Source organism: Primulina eburnea, chromosome 10 (assembly GCF_022965805.1).
Source record: "Primulina eburnea isolate SZY01 chromosome 10, ASM2296580v1, whole genome shotgun sequence".
Taxonomy (NCBI): Eukaryota; Viridiplantae; Streptophyta; class Magnoliopsida; order Lamiales; family Gesneriaceae; genus Primulina; species Primulina eburnea.
The window spans coordinates 4,788,434-4,810,150 of NC_133110.1; the positions used below are offsets into that span (position 1 = coordinate 4,788,434).

Here is a 21,717-nt window from a genome sequence, read left to right on the forward strand (position 1 = left end):
TAATTTCTAATTGTAAAAACATTTTATAGAATAGTTGTTCAAATACATATTTGTTTTTAAAACAACTTTTAAAAAATTTTGCTAAACTTTTGTAAAATGACTTTTAAAAAAAAAATTAAAATATTATATGTTATCATATGAGTTTACTAAGTGTACATCGAAAGATGATTCATGCGAGTTATATTTTCATTGATGTATAAAGAAACATTTGATACAACATCAGGTTAACACCCTACAAAGGTTTAAAACTTTTTATCTCAACCGGATTGCCTTAATTTTATTCTAACATTGCTTATTATTTATTCCAAGATTATACACAAATTTTTGAGAAAAATAGTAACTATTTATAGAAAGTTTTAAAACTTTTTATCCTCCATTGAGGCTCCCTTGAAAACCTCCGGTAAATCACTAAACCTCACCTAATTTAAAATTAAATCCTCTGGCATCCTTATAATACCTCTGGTAAATCACCCCTTTACGTCTTCAAACACCCTTATCCTCAAAATTTTACCTTTCTATATAAATCAAGAATATGAATACACGTTGAGCTGAGGAGATACAGATACGATTATGAAGAAGCCATTGAGTCCAAACTTTAGTTTTATACTTGGTCTTTGTTTGATATCTTGGTCATGCAATTATTCATGTGCAGATGCATTTATTGGCATAAACTGGGGAAGATTGAGCTCTCAAAGATTGATCCCTTCAATGGTTGTTGATCTGCTGTTACAGAATGAAATCAACAATGTCAGGATTTTTCAGCAAGTAGATAATGTTTTGGAGGCTTTCTATAATAGTGGAATTAATGTTACCCTTGGTCTCTCCAATAACGCATTGGTCAATTATTTAAACGAAACAGAAGCAAAAGGGTGGGTAGAGGATAAGATCATTCGTTACAAAAATGTACTGCATTTCAGGTATGATATATATATACATACATATATATATATAGATATATGCTTGTTAAATGTTGTGTAAAAAGGATGGATTTTGAATGTGTTTTCAGGTATGTGACCATTGGAAATAATCCCTTTTCCCGAACATTCTTCAACAAAACCTACGATCACGCGGTAGATGTCTTGGCGATCATGCAAACACAGCTGAACAAACATGATATGTCATCTGTCAAAGCAACAATCCCACATTACACTGATGTCTTTAATCTGACGAATACTTCGAGGCCATCAGAAACCGATTTCCGAGAAGATATCAAAGAGAGCATGGTGAAATACGTGACATTCCTCAGAAAAAACGATGCTCCTTTCTTCTTGAGCGTGTTCCCGATTCACTTCGTGAACAACAATAGCTTGGATTTTGATTTTGCATTTATGGACAACAGATCGAGTCACAAGGTAAACGACGGAAACGCGACGTACACAAATGCATTCGAATTATTATACGATTCATGTCATTGGGCTTTGGCTAAAGCCAACGCGTCAAGCGTGAAAATCGTAATCGGAGCCGTCGGTTGGCCTACGGATAGTTACCCGGGAGCCAACGTTACGAATGCCGAACGTTTTTACAAAAGCTTTCTCCCTTTTATCGCCAGTGGAAAAGGGACCCCCATGAGACCCAACCAGACGATCAACGTGTTCTTAAATAACCTGTCCGATGAAAACCGTTTGTTTCTCGAATTGGGTTCGTTCCAGCGTCATTGGGGGATCTATAAATTCAACGGGGAGCCCAAATACAGGATCGATTTCTCTGGAAAGGGAAGGGATTTGTATCCCAGCACGGCTAAAGGAGTGATCTTCATGCCGAATAGATGGTGTGTGTTTAATGGGAACTTGGACGACCCCGGGAAAGTGGAGTACATGAAGATCCTGGCGTGCAACGAATCGGATTGCTCAAGTTTGGACCTGGGGGGATCGTGCGAGAAGTTAACTTATGTGGAGAAGGTTTCTTATGCATTCAACAGGTACTTCCAGACCAAGGGGCAGGCCGCTCAGACGTCGGATGATAAATGCCACATGGGTGGATTGGGAAAGTTGGTGCCGAATGATCCCTCCAACGGGATATGCGAGTTTCCGGTGGAGATTTTGTCCGCTGAACATGTCATTGAAGGAGCCACGTTTGGCGCCTCGGGCAGCAGCAGGGACAGAGTACATGGGCGGATGTCTGCATCAGCTGGGCTTTTAGCGTTGACGGTGCTTTGGATGATCTTATAGTGTCTCCGAGGAATTGAGAAGAAATTAGAAGTGTAGATCAATGATGAAAGAGTTGTACACTAATGAATCCGACTGAATTTAATTTTTTTTCAGTTTGGGTGGCTCGTGTTAGATTATCTCATGAAATCACAAGCTTAAATATATAGTCAATAATAATTCAAGAATTTCTCTCAAGTCCAAGAATAAACACATTAAATGAGTAGGTTTAAAAATTAAATATGTCATCAATCGCGGCAAAAATAGTCTGCAGACTGCATTTGGTCACTCGAAACTCTTTTTACGATTCTCCCGAGCAAATATAAAAATAAATAATTAATTAATTAAATATTAAATTATACCACCAGTTTCAATATCAAATGCACACACATATATATATAGACACACACACACATAAGTTAGGTTAAATTTTCGAGTGTTTTCTGACTATGTTAACTTAAAAATCTCGTCAGTTCCCAACAAAATAATTCATTTCTGTAATTAACTTCTGTTTTTTTAAGTTTTATATTATTGTGGTAAAAAAAAACATATTATTATACATTTATGAATTTTCATCTACTTCAGAGAAATTTCGAGGAGCTCTGTCTTTCTCTCACCTCATTCTTATACTTGGAAGCACCAAAAATGTCAAACTCCAGCTAGCACCACGCCAGAACCATATTCAGAAAAATGATAGCAATATTATACCGAAATTCTCCACCGTAAACAGGCACATCGCGTTTACAAGAACTGCTCTAAATTCAGTTCATTTATTTAGTACATTTTATCAAGACATTACACAAATGACGATAATTTGTACGCATAAAGTCGGTCCACGACAATAACAGCCATTCTTGTACCAAGGAAGCCCAAGCCAAGAAAATTCTCACAATTATGAGTTTTTATAAACCAAGAAAATAAACATCGACACACATAAGATATTATTTTGAATGACATTATATATCTAGAGCTAAACAAAACAAGGGGATGAGCAGAGCCACAAAGTGCGATCGAGCAGATTAAACTGACCTTTATTCAAAAGATTATGTCCTCATCTTTCTGCATAGCTTGGGACAACATGTTGTGTGCCGAATTCATAGAAATTCCCTTCTTCAAAGAGATTTCCTCCGCAACCTTCTCGTCTGCATATGCCTTGGCAGCTTCACGCTGTCTCTCGAGCTCTCTCCTCTTGTAACCTTGTATCTTTTTCAGTCTAAAGAAATCCTCCCTTTCCAATTCATCTAACTCTCCCTTGATGTAACTTATTGTATTCTCTAGTCGTGGCTTTACAACATTCTCCAGGGCATTGACTCTACGATTTGTGGTCTTGATCGCCTCATCAAGGGTCAAGAATGAAGTTTGAAGACTGGCAAGCTCTACAAGAAGCTCGATAGATTTTATATATGCTGTGCGACAAGCTTGAACCTGTTGGCCTCCTCTTGCCAATCCAGTCAAGGCATTTTTAGTCTCTCCGTCAATGTAGTGTTCGAATTTAGGAAGTTTTACCCCAGCAATATTTTCCTGACGCGATCGCACCTTAAGCGATGCACTTTGGACATTTTCACGAACGATGTGCTTGATATTCTCACCAGCTACATATTTAGCTTCCGTGAGAGCAAAGGAAGAACTTTTCATGATATCTCCCACCGACTCTTTTGTTGAGACGATCTTCTTGAGAATTTGTCGAAATTGCACAGTCAAAGCGTCGCTCTTTTTCTTGAGCAAGGCATGGCCTCTCGTAGCCCCAATAAGTCGAGCTTTCATTGCTCCAAGCATTGTAACAGTTGGAACAACATTCAAGCGCTGGCTCTGGCCAGACATTTTTTTTCAATTTTATGGCTGAGAAGAAAAAAAAGGAAAGTGACGGAAGGGTTAATAGTTAAAGCAGACATATAGTTTTTCTACTATCAGTTGGTCTTGTTTTAGTTTTGTTATTTGTTTGGGTTGAGGAGGGTGGGGAGGACTAGTTGGAAACTACATAAGATATGACTGACTATATGAATGTATTGTGTTTCGGTGGAGTAAAGAATAAAGTTGATTTACATTTTATACAAATAAAAAATTAAGTATTTCCTGCAAATAATATCTCAGATAGAGCATTTAAATAATCAAGAACAGAAAACAAAATTACCTGACAAATCTCTTTCTCAACTAAACGTATATTTTTCCTATGCACCTGAAACAACAAACTGCAAAAATATAACAATTTTCAGAGCAATAATGTTGAACATAGCCTCGTTTAATTGAATAGGTTATATGCATGAACTGGTATAAAAATGGACCAATTTCAAATAATTGAATCCCCTCGAAATAGACAAAAAATAAGAATGGGACAAAATCAAACAATGAAAATTTATGGTAACAAGACAGTTCGATTCCGATTAATTTTTTTTTATTTTGTCCAATTGATTTAATTTCAATCGAAGAACATTTCAAGTAAATAAAACTTTACTTTCTTCGCATGAAAGAATACTGACCAGACTCCATTTACTTCTTGCCATACGTATAATAGTTTAACCCTTCTGAACTAATCTAGAACGAATCCCTAATTTCCATCAAATTCGAAGTCAAGCCAGAAGAATTTAAGTGAGCAGAAACTTCCTTAATAATTCTCAGTTTCTCTGCTAGCATCCAAAACCAAGCACAGCATGCAGACAACTTATGTAATTTTGTCTGCATGAAGATGAAGACGTGAAAGAAAGTGAAAAAAAAATAAGAAAGAGATTGGTCTGGTAATTTTGTTTCATATTCATGAATACTTAATTGCTCCAACAACGCAGAGTAAGAACACAAATCATGGAAAAACAATCTAAATTTCCTAACATTATTGTTTTACCCCAAAATTAGCTCTAAACATAAAGTTACTAAGCTTCACTCTTGAGTGATTCGGAGATCATGGACAGTCTAATTGATTTCTAATAACGTACAATGAAGGAGAGAAATCACATAATCGACTACAGCTCATTTAGGAATCGGGCTTTTTGCAATTATGATAATGATCTTTTCATTGTGATGAGATCAATGGATAAAACAGTTAGTATGCTGGAAGCAATCGTAATTGAATGCTATGAATTTCTAAAGAATAAATCGAGTACTGATTCCAAATTAACGTTTCACAGCTTCAATACTCCATTCCATCAAAACAGATATAATACAGAACAATACAAATGATCCATCATAGCATTTCCCTTTCAAGTCTCTCCAATTTATGTTAATTCAACCAAAAATAATAATAATAATCCAACGATGTAAGAACCCCAAATCTCTAACAACAAAAAAGATCGGAAGCGCTCATCATCGAGTAAAACAATTCAAAAACAAAACAAAAACATAATCCGAATTTCAAAACGAACTAAAAAAAACATACACGAAGGATCAGTTCACCTCAACCGGACTTGAAATCGACGGGTAAGAAGGAGAAGGAGCTTGGAGCTGATTTGGGGAATTAATTCTATTTGGGACATGGTGAGTGGTTTTGTGCTGTGAGAAGGGGTAGTTTTGGTATTTCATTAGTTTTCATCCGGTTGGATCTAGGGATGGCAATTTTCTCCATGGGTTTGGGGCTCCACGGGAAAAACTCGAAACAGGGATGGGGATCCCCGATTTTTTCGGTTTTGGTTTCGGGTTCAGGGATTTTTTTAAATCACCGATATAGTTCGGGACGGGTATGAGATTATTATCCCCATCCCCAAAATCCTCGAACCCGTCCCAAAAATAATATCAATAATAAAATAATAGTATTATTAGTATTAATAATATAATAATAATATTATTGTTTAAAATATTAATAATAATATCATTATTATTAATATTGATATTGTTATTAATATTAATATTATCGCTAATAATAATAGATAATAATAAATTTTGGTTTGAGAAAATCTTCGAATCCATCATCGTCTTGTCATATTAATATTTTTGAAACGGAGATGGGATGTTGATCCCCGAAGTTTCGGGTTCGGGGATTCCCCGAACCCGAAAAAGCGGGGATGGGGGTGGGGATGGAATTCGGGGATGGGGATGGGAATGGCAAACCCGCCCCCGCCCCTGCCCCCACCCCGGCCCATTGCCATCCCTAGTTGGATTCTCGTGTCGCTCTCATCCGTGGTGCAGCAAAGGGATTCAGGAAGGTGGTCAAATTTTTTTATTAATCGTTCGGATCGTCTGAATCTAATTGTATTGTATCGTTTTTCATAATATTTTATAAGAATTGTGATTAAAAATAATAATCATAAACCATACTATATACCCGGTTCGGTTTTATTTTTTCAAGATCCGCACCAAACGCATCGTCTAAACCGTTTTTATAATAATTTGTAAACAACATATTCAAGTAAAAAAGTTGTCATTACCTAGTCTTTCTTCAAAATTATTATTTTTACAAATAAAATTTATCTCCTTCTTAATTATTCTTTTATTAGATTATTTATTTCTTTTGCTACAATATTTTGTTTGACATTTGAAAGTAAAAAATAAAAAATAAAATATTGTAAATATGTGAGAATGTTATGTTGCTAAATTATTAACTTAGTTTTGAATATTAATTATTGTTTTATCTATTTTATTTTTATACGCTTTGAATTATATTTTATTTTTGGAAACACTATATTGTTGTTGTTTTCAAATAAATTAAAATATATCTTCTAATATTTTTCATTAAAAAAACTGTAAACCGACTGTAAATAGCAATTCGTTTGAATTTTTTAAAAAAAAAAACCGTATCGTGATTACCTTAGGATTCAGGATAAAAAAAGTTGTTTACTTGCTTATAGCATAAATTAGAAGAAAATAATTAAAATTTTAAAATTTTTGTGCTTTTAAAACATAATAAATAATCCATTATAAATTATAATACTATTTATGGAGTGTTCGAAATTACTAAGAAAAAACTTATTCTTGGATTTTGGCTTTAAAAAAACAATTTTGGAATAAATTCTGAAAATTTAATTGAAATCTAGAAGTTAATGAGATGATGATTTTACTTCAATAAAAATTGATTTTGATTAAAAAAATATTAGTATTAAAATCACTTATTTATTAAACACTTCTCATTTTAAATTTTCATTTTGTTTATAAACACTTGCGACTTCTAATTTCGTACATTTCTTCGAAAGTTTATAAACTTAATAATTTTTAAAAAATTAGAAGTTGTTGCGAACACTAGTTTAAATAATATGAACGTCTGCCTTTTTGTAATACAATACAAAATTATTAGTTTGTTATTAAATGGTAGTATTTGAGCTATTTAGGAAAATATTTATTTTAAAAATATTAATAAATGTTTTTTTAAAAAAAAATTCGCAGATTCAAAAAAATTTGCCTACGAACGAACAATATAAAAAATGATTTAACTTTCAAATTAGTTTATATAAAAAATGAAAGTTAGAGGTCAGATTCATTAATTTTTTTAAAAAAAATAAGTGGATCAACACATATACACAACTTCTTGTTTTTTTTTTAAAAAAGAACTAAATCAACATATGCTTAAATAAATAAAAGATTTTGTTTTAAAAAAAGAACAAATTCAAAAAATTTGCGTAGTAAAATTCAAGAATTTTCATATTCCAAATATTATTATTATTTCATACATGATTTGTGCAGTATAGTTTACTTTATCAGTATGATTTAATTAAACGAAGTTTATCAAGTGGACACCAAAAGATATCAATTACGATCAGGGACGGATCCAGGAATAAGAGTTGGGGTGGGCTTGAACTCAATATGATAAGTTATATATTATTAAAAAAAAAGTACATCATATCGTTCAACGAAGTTGTGCCTTACGTGATTTTAAAACATAAAATTCATCAATAATAGAATTTACATCAATATGTTTAGCTAAATCTCGTTCAATATAGAGTGTCAAACAATCGGCAAGAAAGTCATCCTCCATTTTATTGCGAAGTTCCGTCTTCACATGCTTCATTGCTGAAAAAGCCTGTTCAATAGTGGCAGTAGACACAGATAATGTCAAAACAAGATGAATCAATCTAGTCAACATAACATAAACACTTGACCGTCCACTCTCGGTCAATTGCTGACACAACTCAACAAGTGTAGAAACCTTTAAATTCTGCATCACATCGAGTTTATAAATGTATCAATTCATACTTCAAAACAACAATTTCTTGATCTGTGAAATCTCCAGGATAAAACTTCTTCGCAAGCTTGCAAATATCATCACTGTTAAATGAGTCAAATGAATTTTTAGGATCTAAAGCTATACTAAGAGAAAGAAGTTTCACCGATTACTCATTGAACCGAGTATTTAACTCCATCAAAATGAAATCTATTGCTGCATTAAAAACATCAAAGTGGTAATGATGTTCTATTGAATAAACCGTCGCTAATTAAAACCGCCGATCCACTTTTTTTTTATTTTTTAATAATTTAGCGACGGTTTTAGCAATAACCGTCGCTAATATTTGCGCGGTTTTTGATAAAACTGTCGCCGATCCCCATCGGCGACATGTTTACTAAAACCGTCGCAAAAGTAGCGACGGTTTTCACAAAACCGTCGCTAAAACCGTTGCTAAATAAAAAAAAATGAGCTGGGCTACAGCCCAGTACAGCTCTAGCGTAGATCCGTCTCTGGTCACAGTCATTGGCATGTGATGTAATCATATTTTGTAGTTGCATTAATTATGGTTGCAATTAACATAGGAATATATACAATATATATATATAATAATTAATTAATTAATCTCGTTTACACACACATAGACATATAGATATATATATAATTAATTAATTAATCTCATTTACACCTATTGTGTTCACATATTTCAACTAAGCCCCGAACAATTTTTCTTATTTCTTAATCTTTGGTGCAACATTATTAACATGTCAATTGTAGCTTAAGTGAAATTTTAAGATTACATAAAACTCTACATGAAAAAATGATACATCTCTCTCTTTTGTTTTCAAATATTGATCACGCGTACCTTTAACAATAGGCAAAAATTTGTGTGAAACGGTCTCACGGATCGTATTTGTGAGACAGATTTTTTATTTGGGTCATCCATGAAAAAGTATTATTTTTTATACCAAGAGTATTACTTTTTATTCTGAATATCCGTAAGATTGACCCGTCTCACAGATTAAGATCTGTGATAAGTCTCACACGAGACTCACTCTTAAAAATATATACGTACTTGTCAATTTAAAGTAAACATTTTTCCAATATTTTTCTTAGTTTCATTATTTATTAGTTTTAATATAATTTGTATATGTGATCAATTGGAAAAAAAAAAATTAAGTCTCTATGTCAGGCTGTGTCAGTCGGGCCAAGAACTAGACAATATAATAATTGCTGCACCTACTTTTATGACCCTTGACATTGTGGTCTGTGGATATACATAAATACATAATTTAGTGAATGAAATAAAAAAAATTCAAAATAACTACATTTACTTTAAAAAAAATGATCAAAAAAATTAATTTAATTTAATAAAATTGATAGTTGGTGTTTGATTTTTTTTGGAGATGGAAAGACATTAACATTTTTTTATGACATGGCAGCACGTCGCACGTTGGAGCTAAAAAGTTAAGAGAATAACAACGTAGAATAGGCTAGATAAAGAGACGTTACTAAATGTTTGACAAACACATATTACTTTAATTATAATTAGTAGGTCAATTCTAATATGTTTTATGAGACCGATCAATAATAAATCATATTTTTAGTAATAAAAAATAATATTTTTTCATATATAACTTAAATAGGATATTCGTCTCTTAAATTGATTCGTGAGACTGTCTCACAAAAAATCAGTTTACTTTAATATATATGAGTTGATATCTTATAAGACGGTCTTGCGATTTTATGTTATACTATTAAAATTATTATTTTGACGTAAAAAATAATATTTTTCCATGAGTTGAACTAAGTTGAAGATATGTCTCATAAAATTAACTCGTGAGACGATTTCACAAGAGTTTTCGAACATCACCTCAATGATGTTAACCTAGATATTCATTCACATTTGTCGGTGGTCTTCGTATCAAAACTCTCACTATATAATATATAATAGGTAATTTGCTGTCTTACCTTAGTAAACCTAAATCAAAGTAAAAACAAGGGTCTTTTAAAATAATTAATTAGTCTAAAGTACAGCTCTCTAAAAGTGAGATTTGATAGATCTGATTAATATAAGATTTGTTTGTAGCGTGATGAGTTGATTACGTCGGGCATTGACTCTCGGATTCCCACCAAAATGCCTGGGACAAGTTTCTTTAAATTCCAGATTTTTTTCTTATTTTTTCATACAAATCAACTATTTATGCCATCGAAAACAAATTAATTCTAATATAATATATTTTTAGGCCGCCATGTCTCCATTAACAACACATTTATGGCAAAAACTTGTATGAGACGGTCTCACGGGTCGTATTTGTGAGACGGATTTCTTATTTGGGTAATTCATGAAAAAGTATTACTTTTTATGCTAAGAGTATTACTTTTTATTGTGAATATCCGTAGGGTTGATCCGTCTCACAGATTAAGATCCGTGAGACGATCTCCCATGTGACACACCCCACATTTATTATGTATTTTAAGTTAGGTTTCTATGTTGAAAAATCAATCATTGATATTCCTAATCATTAACTTATTATGTGGGAAACAGCTAAAGCCTAAATGGAAGAATACACGTATGTTATTATGTTTTTCCGTGTGTGTTTTTTATTACGTGAGGACTCGTAGTAGATATTTTTTTATGTGTATTGGATAAATTTCGAACTAACATAATTGTATGTGAATCGTATAAGTCAAGCAAATTATATTGAGCAAGTCTTGTGTGACAAGCTCGTTAGATAAACAAAGTAATTTTTGGTTTTCATTTGAATTTTTTTTTATTGTAGATACCGTCTAAAATATTGTGTGCTGATAATTTAGAATATTAAGGAAAAATGTTCATTTTTTCTCTAAACATCGCTTTTTTAATATAAAAAACGTTAAGATAAAAAATTGATTTAGAGTGAGATGAATAAATAATCTCAATAAATTATAAAAATATTTTCGATTAGATTAGCAACACTAAAATGAAACTCTTATCAGTAAGGTACTAATAAGTCAGCAGTATGTCACTGCACATAAATGTGTTAATCGATAACTTTTGTGCACGAAATGACTTAAAATAACAAATCAATCGAACTATCAAGTAGAAAGTTAAGGCATGGTAATTGATAAGTAAATGACATAAATTTGTTACTGGATCTTCGCATACTTCAATACTCCTATGTTACCATTTTTTTCTTTGTGGAAGGATTTTGCTAAAAGATTTGGGCAATTACAACTTCTCACTCAAGTAAGACTTGTCGTACAGCTTAACTGAAACTCTTAGTAATACATTCAATAAAATTGATCAATACTCTTAGTGCTAGATTACAAGTATTTTTTGAAATAGAATGTTAGCACAAAAGATCCTCAATGATCTGATTAAAACACTCAAGCGTGTGATATAAACTTGTATTAATTGGACTCTTGAAAGCTTGAGTGTTTGAAATTTTTAAAAAATGCTAGAGAAAAGAGAGAGAGAGTGGCTGAAGTCTACCTCTATTTATAGCCTTTGATCCAATGGCCAGTAAAATCAAATCTGATATCCGTTCCAAATGAAACAGTAGTTGGTCATGTAGTTTTTTACATCACTGTCTTTTTTATATATATAAAAGTAAGTCGAGATTAGTTTGTTTGTAATCAGAGACTGTTAGTACGGAAAAATTTATCCGATAATTCTGTTGAAATCTAACCATTAACATTGAGTAAACAGAATAATTTCAAGGAATTATTGTTGACGTAAACTGACTGATAGACAGATAAAAGATGCTCCATCAGTTATCCTTTTAATCTGTTTAGTTATTAATGACTTTTTTACCTTCAAATAATAAACTATCAGTTTGGCTAAGCAATTGGAAGAGCTCTGATTAGGGGTGTAAACAAGTCGAACTGAATCGAGCTAAATATGACGAAAATTCGAAGGCTCATATTCGACTTGAATTTGTTTAATTCGTGTTGGAACTCGATTCAAAGTTCGAAAAGTTTAAAAATTTTGGTTCGAATTCGGTTCGAATTAAAGCTCAAATTCGGGTCGAAAGATCCGAACATGTTTACGAAATATTTGAATTATTGCTCGAAAATAAGTAATCGAAAGACTTAAAATTTATTTATTTAATATATAATTATATTAATAAAATACTAAAGCTTGCGATTGACTAGCGAACTATCGAAAAAAATAATTTGGGTTCGAGTTTGACTCGACTTCAATAAGTTCGAATACGAATAAAATATTTTTGAGCTAACTCGAAAAACTCTAGAACCGACTCGATTCGTTTTAAGACACGCGTTGGATTGATTTTGTCTGAACAAGACAAACAAAATTAATAAATATGATCAACTGCTTAATCTCATAAAAATCTTTAGCCTAAATAAAAAATATACAACATTTAATTAAATATTTATTGTCTATTGAAATTTGAACGATTGTCACCATTTTCAAATAGTGGTATGGTTAGGGTCGGTTCATTAGGACGCAAGATCCGATCCATTACATCTCAAACCGAAGTTTAGATGGTAAGATATTGTGAGCTTCTATCACGAGATTAGGGATTCAATATATCACTGTCTTTGTCATTTCAACTTTGAGTCTGTCATACACATCGTGGTTTGCAGTTTATTTTTTTAATTTCCATTCTTTAACTTTTATTATTAAAAAAATACATTAATATCTCAGAAAAAAAAAAATCTACATTTACATCACTTCCATTTTCCCAAATGTAGTAGTTTACGCGGGGTTGATTTATTTCTAATTTTTTATAGTATTAAATTTTATACAATGGAAAAGATTTGATAATTTTATCCAATAAAATTTTAAATAATAAATCAATTTACATTGTCATAAACTCATAAAATTAAGAAATTAGATCACGCACAAATGAACTTTATTTTGAATAATTTAATTTAATTTAATAAAATATAAGAATTGTAATAATTATACATGTCGAGTTGATTATGTTGTACTTTACACTTTAAAAATACTTAAAATTATTGGACATCATTTTTGTCAAGAAAAAGTTCAAAGTAGGAGTGGAAGATGGATGCAAACTACATGTAAGCTGTACTTCGACTTCATATCAGATTTCCCAGTACATAATTATAATATTAATTATTTATTTTACCCTCGTACAACCGAAATTTTGTTTTAATTTTTTTATGATATATAATCGTAATCAGAGACGGATCTACGCTAGGGCTGTACTGGGCTGTAGCCCAGCCCATTTTTTTTTATTTAGCGACGGTTTTAGCGACGGTTTTGTGAAAACCGTCGCTACTTTTGCGACGGTTTTAGTAAACCTGTCGCCGATGGGGATCGGCGACAGTTTTATCAAAAACCGTCGCAAATATTAGCGACGGTTATTGCTAAAACCGTCGCTAAATTATTAAAAAATAAAAAAAAAGTGGATCGGCGGTTTTAATTAGCGACGGTTTATTCAATAGAACATCATTACCACTTTGATGTTTTTAATGCAGCAATAGATTTCATTTTGATGGAGTTAAATACTCGGTTCAATGAGTAATCGGTGAAACTTCTTTCTCTTAGTATAGCTTTAGATCCTAAAAATTCATTTGACTCATTTAACAGTGATGATATTTGCAAGCTTGCGAAGAAGTTTTATCCTGGAGATTTCACAGATCAAGAAATTGTTGTTTTGAAGTATGAATTGATACATTTATAAACTCGATGTGATGCAGAATTTAAAGGTTTCTACACTTGTTGAGTTGTGTCAGCAATTGACCGAGAGTGGACGGTCAAGTGTTTATGTTATGTTGACTAGATTGATTCATCTTGTTTTGACATTATCTGTGTCTACTGCCACTATTGAACAGGCTTTTTCAGCAATGAAGCATGTGAAGACGGAACTTCGCAATAAAATGGAGGATGACTTTCTTGCCGATTGTTTGACACTCTATATTGAACGAGATTTAGCTAAACATATTGATGTAAATTCTATTATTGATGAATTTTATGTTTTAAAATCACGTAAGGCACAACTTCGTTGAACGATATGATGTACTTTTTTTTTAATAATATATAACTTATCATATTGAGTTCAAGCCCACCCCAACTCTTATTCCTGGATCCGTCCCTGACTGTGACTTTGTCTACGAGAGATATTTTACCGTCGTCCACACCAATTTCATTTGTTTTTCCTCTATTCAGGATTATAGGATTCAAAATAACTTTTTAACTAGACTATATATATATTTTTTTTATATACGTAAAAGGAGTCAAATCAGTCTTTTTTCATAGTGAACAATAATATTTGATATAAAAAATAATATTTTTTTTAAATCATATCATGTAGAAGATATGTTTTACAAACTCGTGAGACGTTCTAATAAAATTTTTTGTGAAAGACAGAAAAGTTCAAAATGTCCTAAAAAAACTAAAAATATATGCTAATTATTTTTGAGGAAGCAGCGGGGTAAACATCTCTTTTTTATATTTTTAAAATACCAAATATGTAAATAATATTATTAAATAATTCAGAACTATTAATTTTAAAAATATAAGAATGAAACCAAAATCATATCTCATTTAGGTTTCCTCATTTAGAACTTATCGTAAAATATTTTGACATATACACGTATTATAAATATAATCTATACTATATATTAAATGTTATAATATGGTATTTATGTTATCCTTAATTCGAATATAACATTAGAGAAGATAAAAATAATAATAGGAGTAAATAATTTTATAAAAATAATAATAATAATAGGAGTAAATAAAACCTAATCAATATATATTTTTTAAATTACTATTATTATTAGCTGACTAAGAAGGGACGCACATTATTTTGCAAGCTGGAACTCCTCTGTTCTCCCTGTATGTCTTCAATTCAACTCTTTCTTTACTCGTGAAATTTGTCTGCTTCCCTCTCATGAATCTCCCCTCACCCATTACTTCCACCGCAATGCCGCCGTTCTTACGGCGGCACTGTCCCTCAATGGTTTTACTCACAGCCCTCATTCTCTCCCTGTTAGCCTCACAGTTCCACAATGCCTCTGCCGGAGAAAACGACATTGTCAGGGATGCCAACGCGCTTAACTTCGAGAATGCAAGTCTCCGGCAAGCCTACATTGCCCTGCAAGCATGGAAAAGAGCCATTTACTCAGATCCATTCAACTTCACTGCGAACTGGAGGGGCCCACGAGTTTGTTCCTACCAGGGAGTGTTCTGCGCGCCTTCTCTCAACGATTCCTCCACCAAAGTGGTGGCGGGGATCGACCTGAACAACGCTGACATCGCCGGTTACCTGCCTGAGGAGCTTGGTTTGCTGACTGATCTTGCTCTGTTCCACATTAACTCGAACAGGTTCTGTGGTGTGGTTCCGAAGAGCTTCAAGAGATTGAGGCTTCTTTTCGAGCTGGATTTGAGCAACAATAGGTTCGTCGGGGGTTTTCCTACCGTGGTACTCTCATTGCCTACTTTGAAATTCTTGGATCTCAGATTTAATGAATTCGAGGGGCCTGTTCCGACCCAGATTTTTGATAAGGATTTGGATGCGATTTTCCTGAATGATAACCGGTTCCGGTTGGGAATCCCGAAGAACCTGGGGAATTCGCCGGTTTCTGTTTTGGTTCTGGCGAATAATAATCTGGGCGGATGCATCCCCAGTAGCATTGGGAAGATGGGGAAGACTTTGAACGAGCTGATTTTGATGAACGACAATTTGACGGGATGTTTGCCGCCGGAGATTGGGTTGTTGAAGGAGCTCACGGTGTTTGACGTCAGCTTCAATGGCCTACAGGGGTCCCTGCCAGCGGAGATCGGCCGTATGAAGAGCCTAGAGCAGCTGAATGTGGCGCACAATCTTTTCACAGGAGAGGTGCCCAGTGGCATTTGCCAGCTGCCGCGGCTGGAGAACTTCACTTATTCGTATAATTACTTCACAAAGGTGGCGCCGCAGTGCAGTAAGTTTGGTGGGCAGACGGTGGCCGATGGGCGGGAGAATTGTATTCCTGGGAAGAGTGATCAGAGGTCTGCTAAGGAGTGTGCTTCGGAAGCTGCGAAGCCGTTTGATTGTAGCAAGTTTAGGTGTGGAGGGTTTCTTTCAGTGCCCAGTAGGAGGCGGCCGCCAGTTGGGCAAAAGCCGCCGTCTCCGAAACCATCGCAGGGGCCAAGACCACGTTTCCAGCGTTCGCCTCCGCCTACGTCCAAATCTTCGCCGTCTAGCAGGTCACACCCTCCACCTCCGTCTACTCATGAAGTCTCCACTCCACCTCCGCCTACTCATGAAATCCCTCCGGTGACTCGGCTTCCTCCACCACCACAGCATGAGACGCCGCCCCCACCTTATATTTACCCATCACAACCGACTCCTCCACCCTCACCACCTCCGCCGCGGCCACCACCACCACCACCACCTTACATTTATCCATCACCTTCACCACCACCACCACCACCACCACCACCATACGTGAATTCTTCACCACCACCACCCCCGCCACTGCCACTCCCACCCCCACCCCCATCACCTTCCCCGTCACCACCACCATACGTCTACTCACCGCCGCCGCCACCTTCACCATCCCCACCACCACCACCTTATGTATACCCATCCCCACCACCACCCTCACCCTCCTCACCACCGCCATATGTACACTCATCGCCGCCGCCGCCCGCACCCTCCCCACCACCGCCATATGTATACTCATCGCTACCGCCGCCACCGACACCTTACGTCTATGCCTCCCCACCACCACCACCACCACCATATGTACATTCGCCACCACTATCGCCCCCACCAGTTGGTTGTGAACTGCCGCCTCCCTCACCATCGCCCCCACCACCTTATAAATATTCGTCGCCGTCCCCTTCCTCACCGTCCCCTCCACCAACTTACAAGTACTCCTCTCCCCCGCCTCCCTCTCCGTCCCCCCCACCACCTTACAAATACTCCTCTCCCCCGCCTCCCTCACCGTCCCCTCCACTACCTTACCAGTATTCATCACCGCCACCTCCTCCAGAAATCACACCACTTCCTCCCGTAAGAGGAGTTTCCTACGCATCTCCGCCACCCCCTTCCATTCCATACTACTAATCTTTCTCAACTCGAGTTACCATCTTACTTCCACGGGTGTGAAAATCTACGATATGGATTAAGAAGGAAACAGAGGCAGTTCTCTACCTCCTGTAAAGGTGGCGTTTCTTCTGATGAGCCATGATTTCATTTCCAGGCGCGCTTCTTTACATTCAGTGTTACTCTTAGTTTCATTTTCCGAAACATCTGGGGTTTTTTCTTTATTCTTTCCCTATATAATATGCATCATTTGTTAATTTTTGTGTCATATTGTGTATAATTTCAAACTTATATACTCCAATCACCCATTTGAAATATTTTCTGAATCCTGCAACATTGTCTTCCTTTTAAACAGACGATCTTTGTGTGTGTGTGTGTGTGTTTTGATCCAACACAGTTCTTCTATTTGAATCCTACACAGTCTTTACCATTGATGATCATCTACTTGACTCATAAAAGAATCGTGTCTTCAATTTGAGGTTTCAAGATTAAGTTTTTACAACTTGATCCAGCCGGATAAGAACAAAAGAGAGCTACTTTACTTAGGATCTACAACTCCTGTTGAACAAGCTCACAATTGTGGCTGAAACTTGGTTCAGCAAATCACGTGTTCTTGGCTAACAACATGGTACGACTACTCTACCAGAATGGACCACTTAAAAACCATATGTTCTTTGTAACATATGGAAATGAGACGTAATTTATCAAACAATAAAATAACAGTAAAATAAGTAAGATGGTATGTGATCATAAATTTGTGTTTTATCAGAATTAAGTGTTGTGTGAATTGTTATGACATGTCAAATAATATGCAGTGGATCGAATATATAAGTTTGTAACACAAATTGACTTCAAGTAAATACGATGGAACAATAAATTTTGCACAAGTATGAATACTTGTACGGTGTCTCACGATAAAAATAATAACTAGAAAACCAACGATTTTACACAAAAACTAACCCTAGTGATTTTAATCAAAAACCAATTTCCTCGACACGTTGAGAAAATCAAATGATTTTGATAACAAACAACCATATTAAAACAATTTATAATGAAGCAAAATACGATGTCAAAACTGGAGCAACAGAAACAAATTTTCAGCCAACTCTTTCACAGTTGTTGTCTGCAGATGTTTCCATCAATCACGACAACATGTAGATTCAACACTTCTTCAAAACAACAGCAACATTGTATATTGTTTTCTCTGAAGTTATGGCGTGGAAATATGCTTCTACGTAAATCACCCCTTTGAATGAGATGAATCATCTTATTTATAGTCCTAGAGTTTATCAACAAGGAAACCTACACAATATGTAAATAAGAGTTTTATTAAAAATAAACTATTTTTGAACGAAGATATATATGACAAAAATATTAGGATAATTCACATTATCTAGAAAAATAAAATCATATTAAAATATTCATGATCATATCAACAAGAAAAAATTAATCTTGGGAAATACGAAAATTGTATTTTCTTTCAATCTTTTATGCTATAACTTGTATCTGCGTATTACTGAACAAAAACTTATAATTTGCTCCATTTTCTCCGCACAGGAAAGTCAAATCGATTCTCACAAAGCTTAAATTGCTAAATTTTCAAATACACGCGCGCCGTGCTTAAATATGAATAGAAGACATGCTTGAAATATCAGCATCAACCTGTAATTCCAAGAATTCGGCTCGACAGGTAACTCAAAGAGATTAAAACAATTTTCTACATATATATATGAAACATACAGCAAATTCTCCGCACAATCAGGCATAAAAACATGCCATTATTCTCATCTTGAGCTAAAAATCCCCGCACACAAGTGCTCTCTTCTATCCGAAAACGACAAACTTCAAACGATCTACTTCCAATAATATGGCATCAATTCATATGGATGGTCCAGCTCTTCCGCGGTCTCAATGGCACCATAAAATCCGCCAGTTTCTTTCGTGGGATGATTTTACTTGAAGTCTGGAAATTACTTTTGGGCCATTGGCTTCTGAAGATCACCAATAAACATTTGAAGTTCTAAGTTCGAGTGTTGGAGAGGGTGAGATATTCTATGAGTGATGGTATATGAGTATGTGCTCATGCTAAGACAACTTACGGTCCATGACCAGTAGTGACACATAGATATGGATTGAGTCTCATGTTGGATCAACCTATGCTCCATGGTCATTACACCCTCCGACCCACTTCTTTGGCACAAGCTATTGGGCTCGCTTCAAGAAGCTAAATTATTGAATCCACGTTCTACCACTCGTTGGCACCCTACTAAATTATCTATGAGCACATCTTATCACCCTCAAATCGATGGACAAACTGAAGTAGTGAATCGTGAGACTTGAAATTTATTTTCTAATTTTTACTATGGAGCATTCTCGAACTTGGACTGGATTTTTGGCATGGCTCGAGTTTGGTATAATTCAGCCTTTCACACTTTCTACCGGACTGGCACCCTTTGATAGTGTGCATGGTCGACCTCCACCAACTATATATATCACATTACATTTTTGACTCCACTTCCAATGCTGCGGGTTGATCAAGAACTTCATCAGCGGGATAAGATTTTACAGCAGCTGATTGCAAATCTGGAAAGAGCCCGTAATCGAATGAAGAATCTAGCTGACAAACATCGCACTGATGTGATGTTTAAAGTTGGATATTTGGTTTGGGTGCATTTGAAACCTCACAAGCATCTGTCCGAGGTTCTAATCACATAAGCTAAGCAAAAGATTTTATGGGCTCTTCCCGATAGTTGATCGAATTGGTGCGGTAGCATACAAGTTGCAGCTCCCTTCAAATGCCAAAATTCATCCGGTGTTCCATATTTCTTTACTGAAGAGATTCGTAGGGATTCCGATAGCCCTCCACAACCTCTGCCTACTCTTTTCGATGCTTCAAATCCAGTCCTCATTTCTCAACAAGTATTGGGCTCAAGGGAAATTGTGAAGAATGGTCATCCAACTACACAAATTTTCCAATACCCCTCCACAACCTCTGCCTACGAATTTTCCAAAAGATACACAACAAACTCGATCGCACACACACAAATATCTAGAAGATTTTGTGCGCTGAGATAATGGGTTTTGAGAGCATATAACCGTGAGAAGAGAAGAGAATTTTGTCATTTTCATTTGTTACTTTATTTGTTGAATTTATGGTTTTGCTCTGATTTTTCCTGAGAACAATTATAGCAGTATATTTTGGGTTCTCATTCATTATATTATTTATTGGAAGAAAAGTAAAAACAAAAACGTGCTTATTAGAAATACGTTTTTCTCATTCATTTTCTTTCCTTCTTTATTGTACTTGGTATAAATAGGAAGTCAACTGGTGCTTTTACTAGTTAGTTGAGAATTCATTCTGCTCATCTTACGAGCTTCTCTGTAAATAGAATGGAGGTTATCTTCAAGCTTTTATTCAATTTCATTTCTAAAATGGTATCAGAGCACTAGGTTCCGATATAGATCTACATCCAGTTATGGTGAGAGCTAATGTGTCACAATCTCAAGCTTCAAGTTCGCAGATCGGGAGAGTTGTTCTCGAAGACTCGAGCAGCCCATACTTTCTGCAAAATGGCGATCATCCTGGTCTTGTGTTGGTATCTCACTCTCTTGCAGGAAACAATTACAATACCTGGAGTCGCGCCATGTCTATGGCACTTACTGCTAAGAACAAACTTAGTTTTGTTGATGGTACGTGTTTGCGTCCTCCCTCTGAAGATTTGTTATATGGATCTTGGATCCGGTGCAATAGCATGGTGATTTCATGGCTACTCAACGCTGTAAGTCGAGAAATAGCAGATAGTCTCATGTATATCGCTACCGCACATGAAATCTGGATTGATCTTCGGGAAAGGTTTCACCAAAGCAATGCGCCTCGAATTTTTCAAATTAAAAAGCTATTAACTGATCTACAGCAAGGTTCGATGGATGTTAGTACTTATTATACTCGTCTTAGAACTTTGTGGGATGAATTGAAGGATTTCCAGCCAGTATCGGTATGCAGCTGTGGTTCTATGAAGGATTGGGTGAAATATCAGAATCAGGATTGTGTTATGCAGTTCCTAATGGGGTTGAATGAGTCGTATGCTCAAATACGTGCCCAAGTCTTGATGATGGATCCAATTCCTGCAATATCAAAGATCTTCTCATTAGTGGTGCAAGAGGAACGCCAAAGATCTATACACTCTGATATTTCTGGTTCATCATTGGATCGTAATCCAATCTTGTCTCCAAAACCGATTAATGTTGCTGTGAAAGGGCCTTCATATGGTAAGGGTGATAAAGGTGGGAAATCAGATAATCTGACATGTTCTTATTGTCATTATACAGGTCATACCATAGATAAATGCTATCAATTGCATGGGTACCCACCAAGCCACCCAAAATACAAACAGAAACAGCATGCATTCAAAGTTAGAGCAAATGTTGTACCCAATGTCCTGAAGGTTGATTCTCAAACAAATCTACAGTCGGGAAATGACTCCAA

General features: G+C 35.1%; 3 protein-coding genes across 8 annotated transcripts; 2 read left to right on the forward strand and 1 right to left on the reverse strand.

Annotated features, from left to right (window-relative positions):
- The first annotated feature begins 570 nt into the window (after positions 1-570).
- Positions 571-2,168, forward strand: LOC140803716 (glucan endo-1,3-beta-glucosidase 8-like). Its single transcript, XM_073159608.1, has 2 exons — positions 571-917; positions 1,007-2,168. Exons 1-2 carry the CDS (start codon positions 571-573, stop codon positions 2,166-2,168), a joined length of 1,509 nt encoding a protein of 502 aa, XP_073015709.1.
- A 655-nt stretch (positions 2,169-2,823) lies between these two features.
- LOC140842695 (V-type proton ATPase subunit D-like) lies at positions 2,824-5,626 on the reverse strand. Of its 6 annotated transcripts, XM_073210785.1 has the most exons (4): positions 5,512-5,572; positions 4,622-4,817; positions 4,276-4,320; positions 2,824-3,983 (listed from the first exon to the last, which is right to left on the reverse strand). In XM_073210785.1, exon 4 carries the CDS (start codon positions 3,963-3,965, stop codon positions 3,180-3,182), a length of 786 nt encoding a protein of 261 aa, XP_073066886.1. In that variant the 5' UTR covers positions 3,966-3,983; positions 4,276-4,320; positions 4,622-4,817; positions 5,512-5,572; the 3' UTR covers positions 2,824-3,179. The 6 variants fall into 6 exon arrangements, with proteins under 6 accessions (XP_073066886.1, XP_073066880.1, XP_073066883.1 ...); XM_073210779.1 differs by lacking the exon at positions 4,622-4,817 and having other exon boundaries at positions 5,512-5,626; XM_073210782.1 differs by lacking the exon at positions 4,622-4,817 and having other exon boundaries at positions 5,529-5,616.
- A 9,345-nt stretch (positions 5,627-14,971) lies between these two features.
- Positions 14,972-17,557, forward strand: LOC140842696 (leucine-rich repeat extensin-like protein 7). Its single transcript, XM_073210787.1, has one exon. It carries the CDS (start codon positions 15,090-15,092, stop codon positions 17,250-17,252), a length of 2,163 nt encoding a protein of 720 aa, XP_073066888.1. The 5' UTR covers positions 14,972-15,089; the 3' UTR covers positions 17,253-17,557.
- Positions 17,558-21,717: the final 4,160 nt, after the last annotated feature.

Coding starts and splice junctions, on each gene's coding strand:
- LOC140803716 (XM_073159608.1), top strand. CDS start 571: ATGAAGAAGCCATTGAGTCCAAACTTTAGTTTTATACTTGGTCTTTGT. Junction 918..1,006: donor AAAAATGTACTGCATTTCAG/GTATGATATATA, acceptor ATGTGTTTTCAG/GTATGTGACCATTGGAAATA.
- LOC140842695 (XM_073210779.1), bottom strand. CDS start 3,965: ATGTCTGGCCAGAGCCAGCGCTTGAATGTTGTTCCAACTGTTACAATG.
- LOC140842696 (XM_073210787.1), top strand. CDS start 15,090: ATGAATCTCCCCTCACCCATTACTTCCACCGCAATGCCGCCGTTCTTA.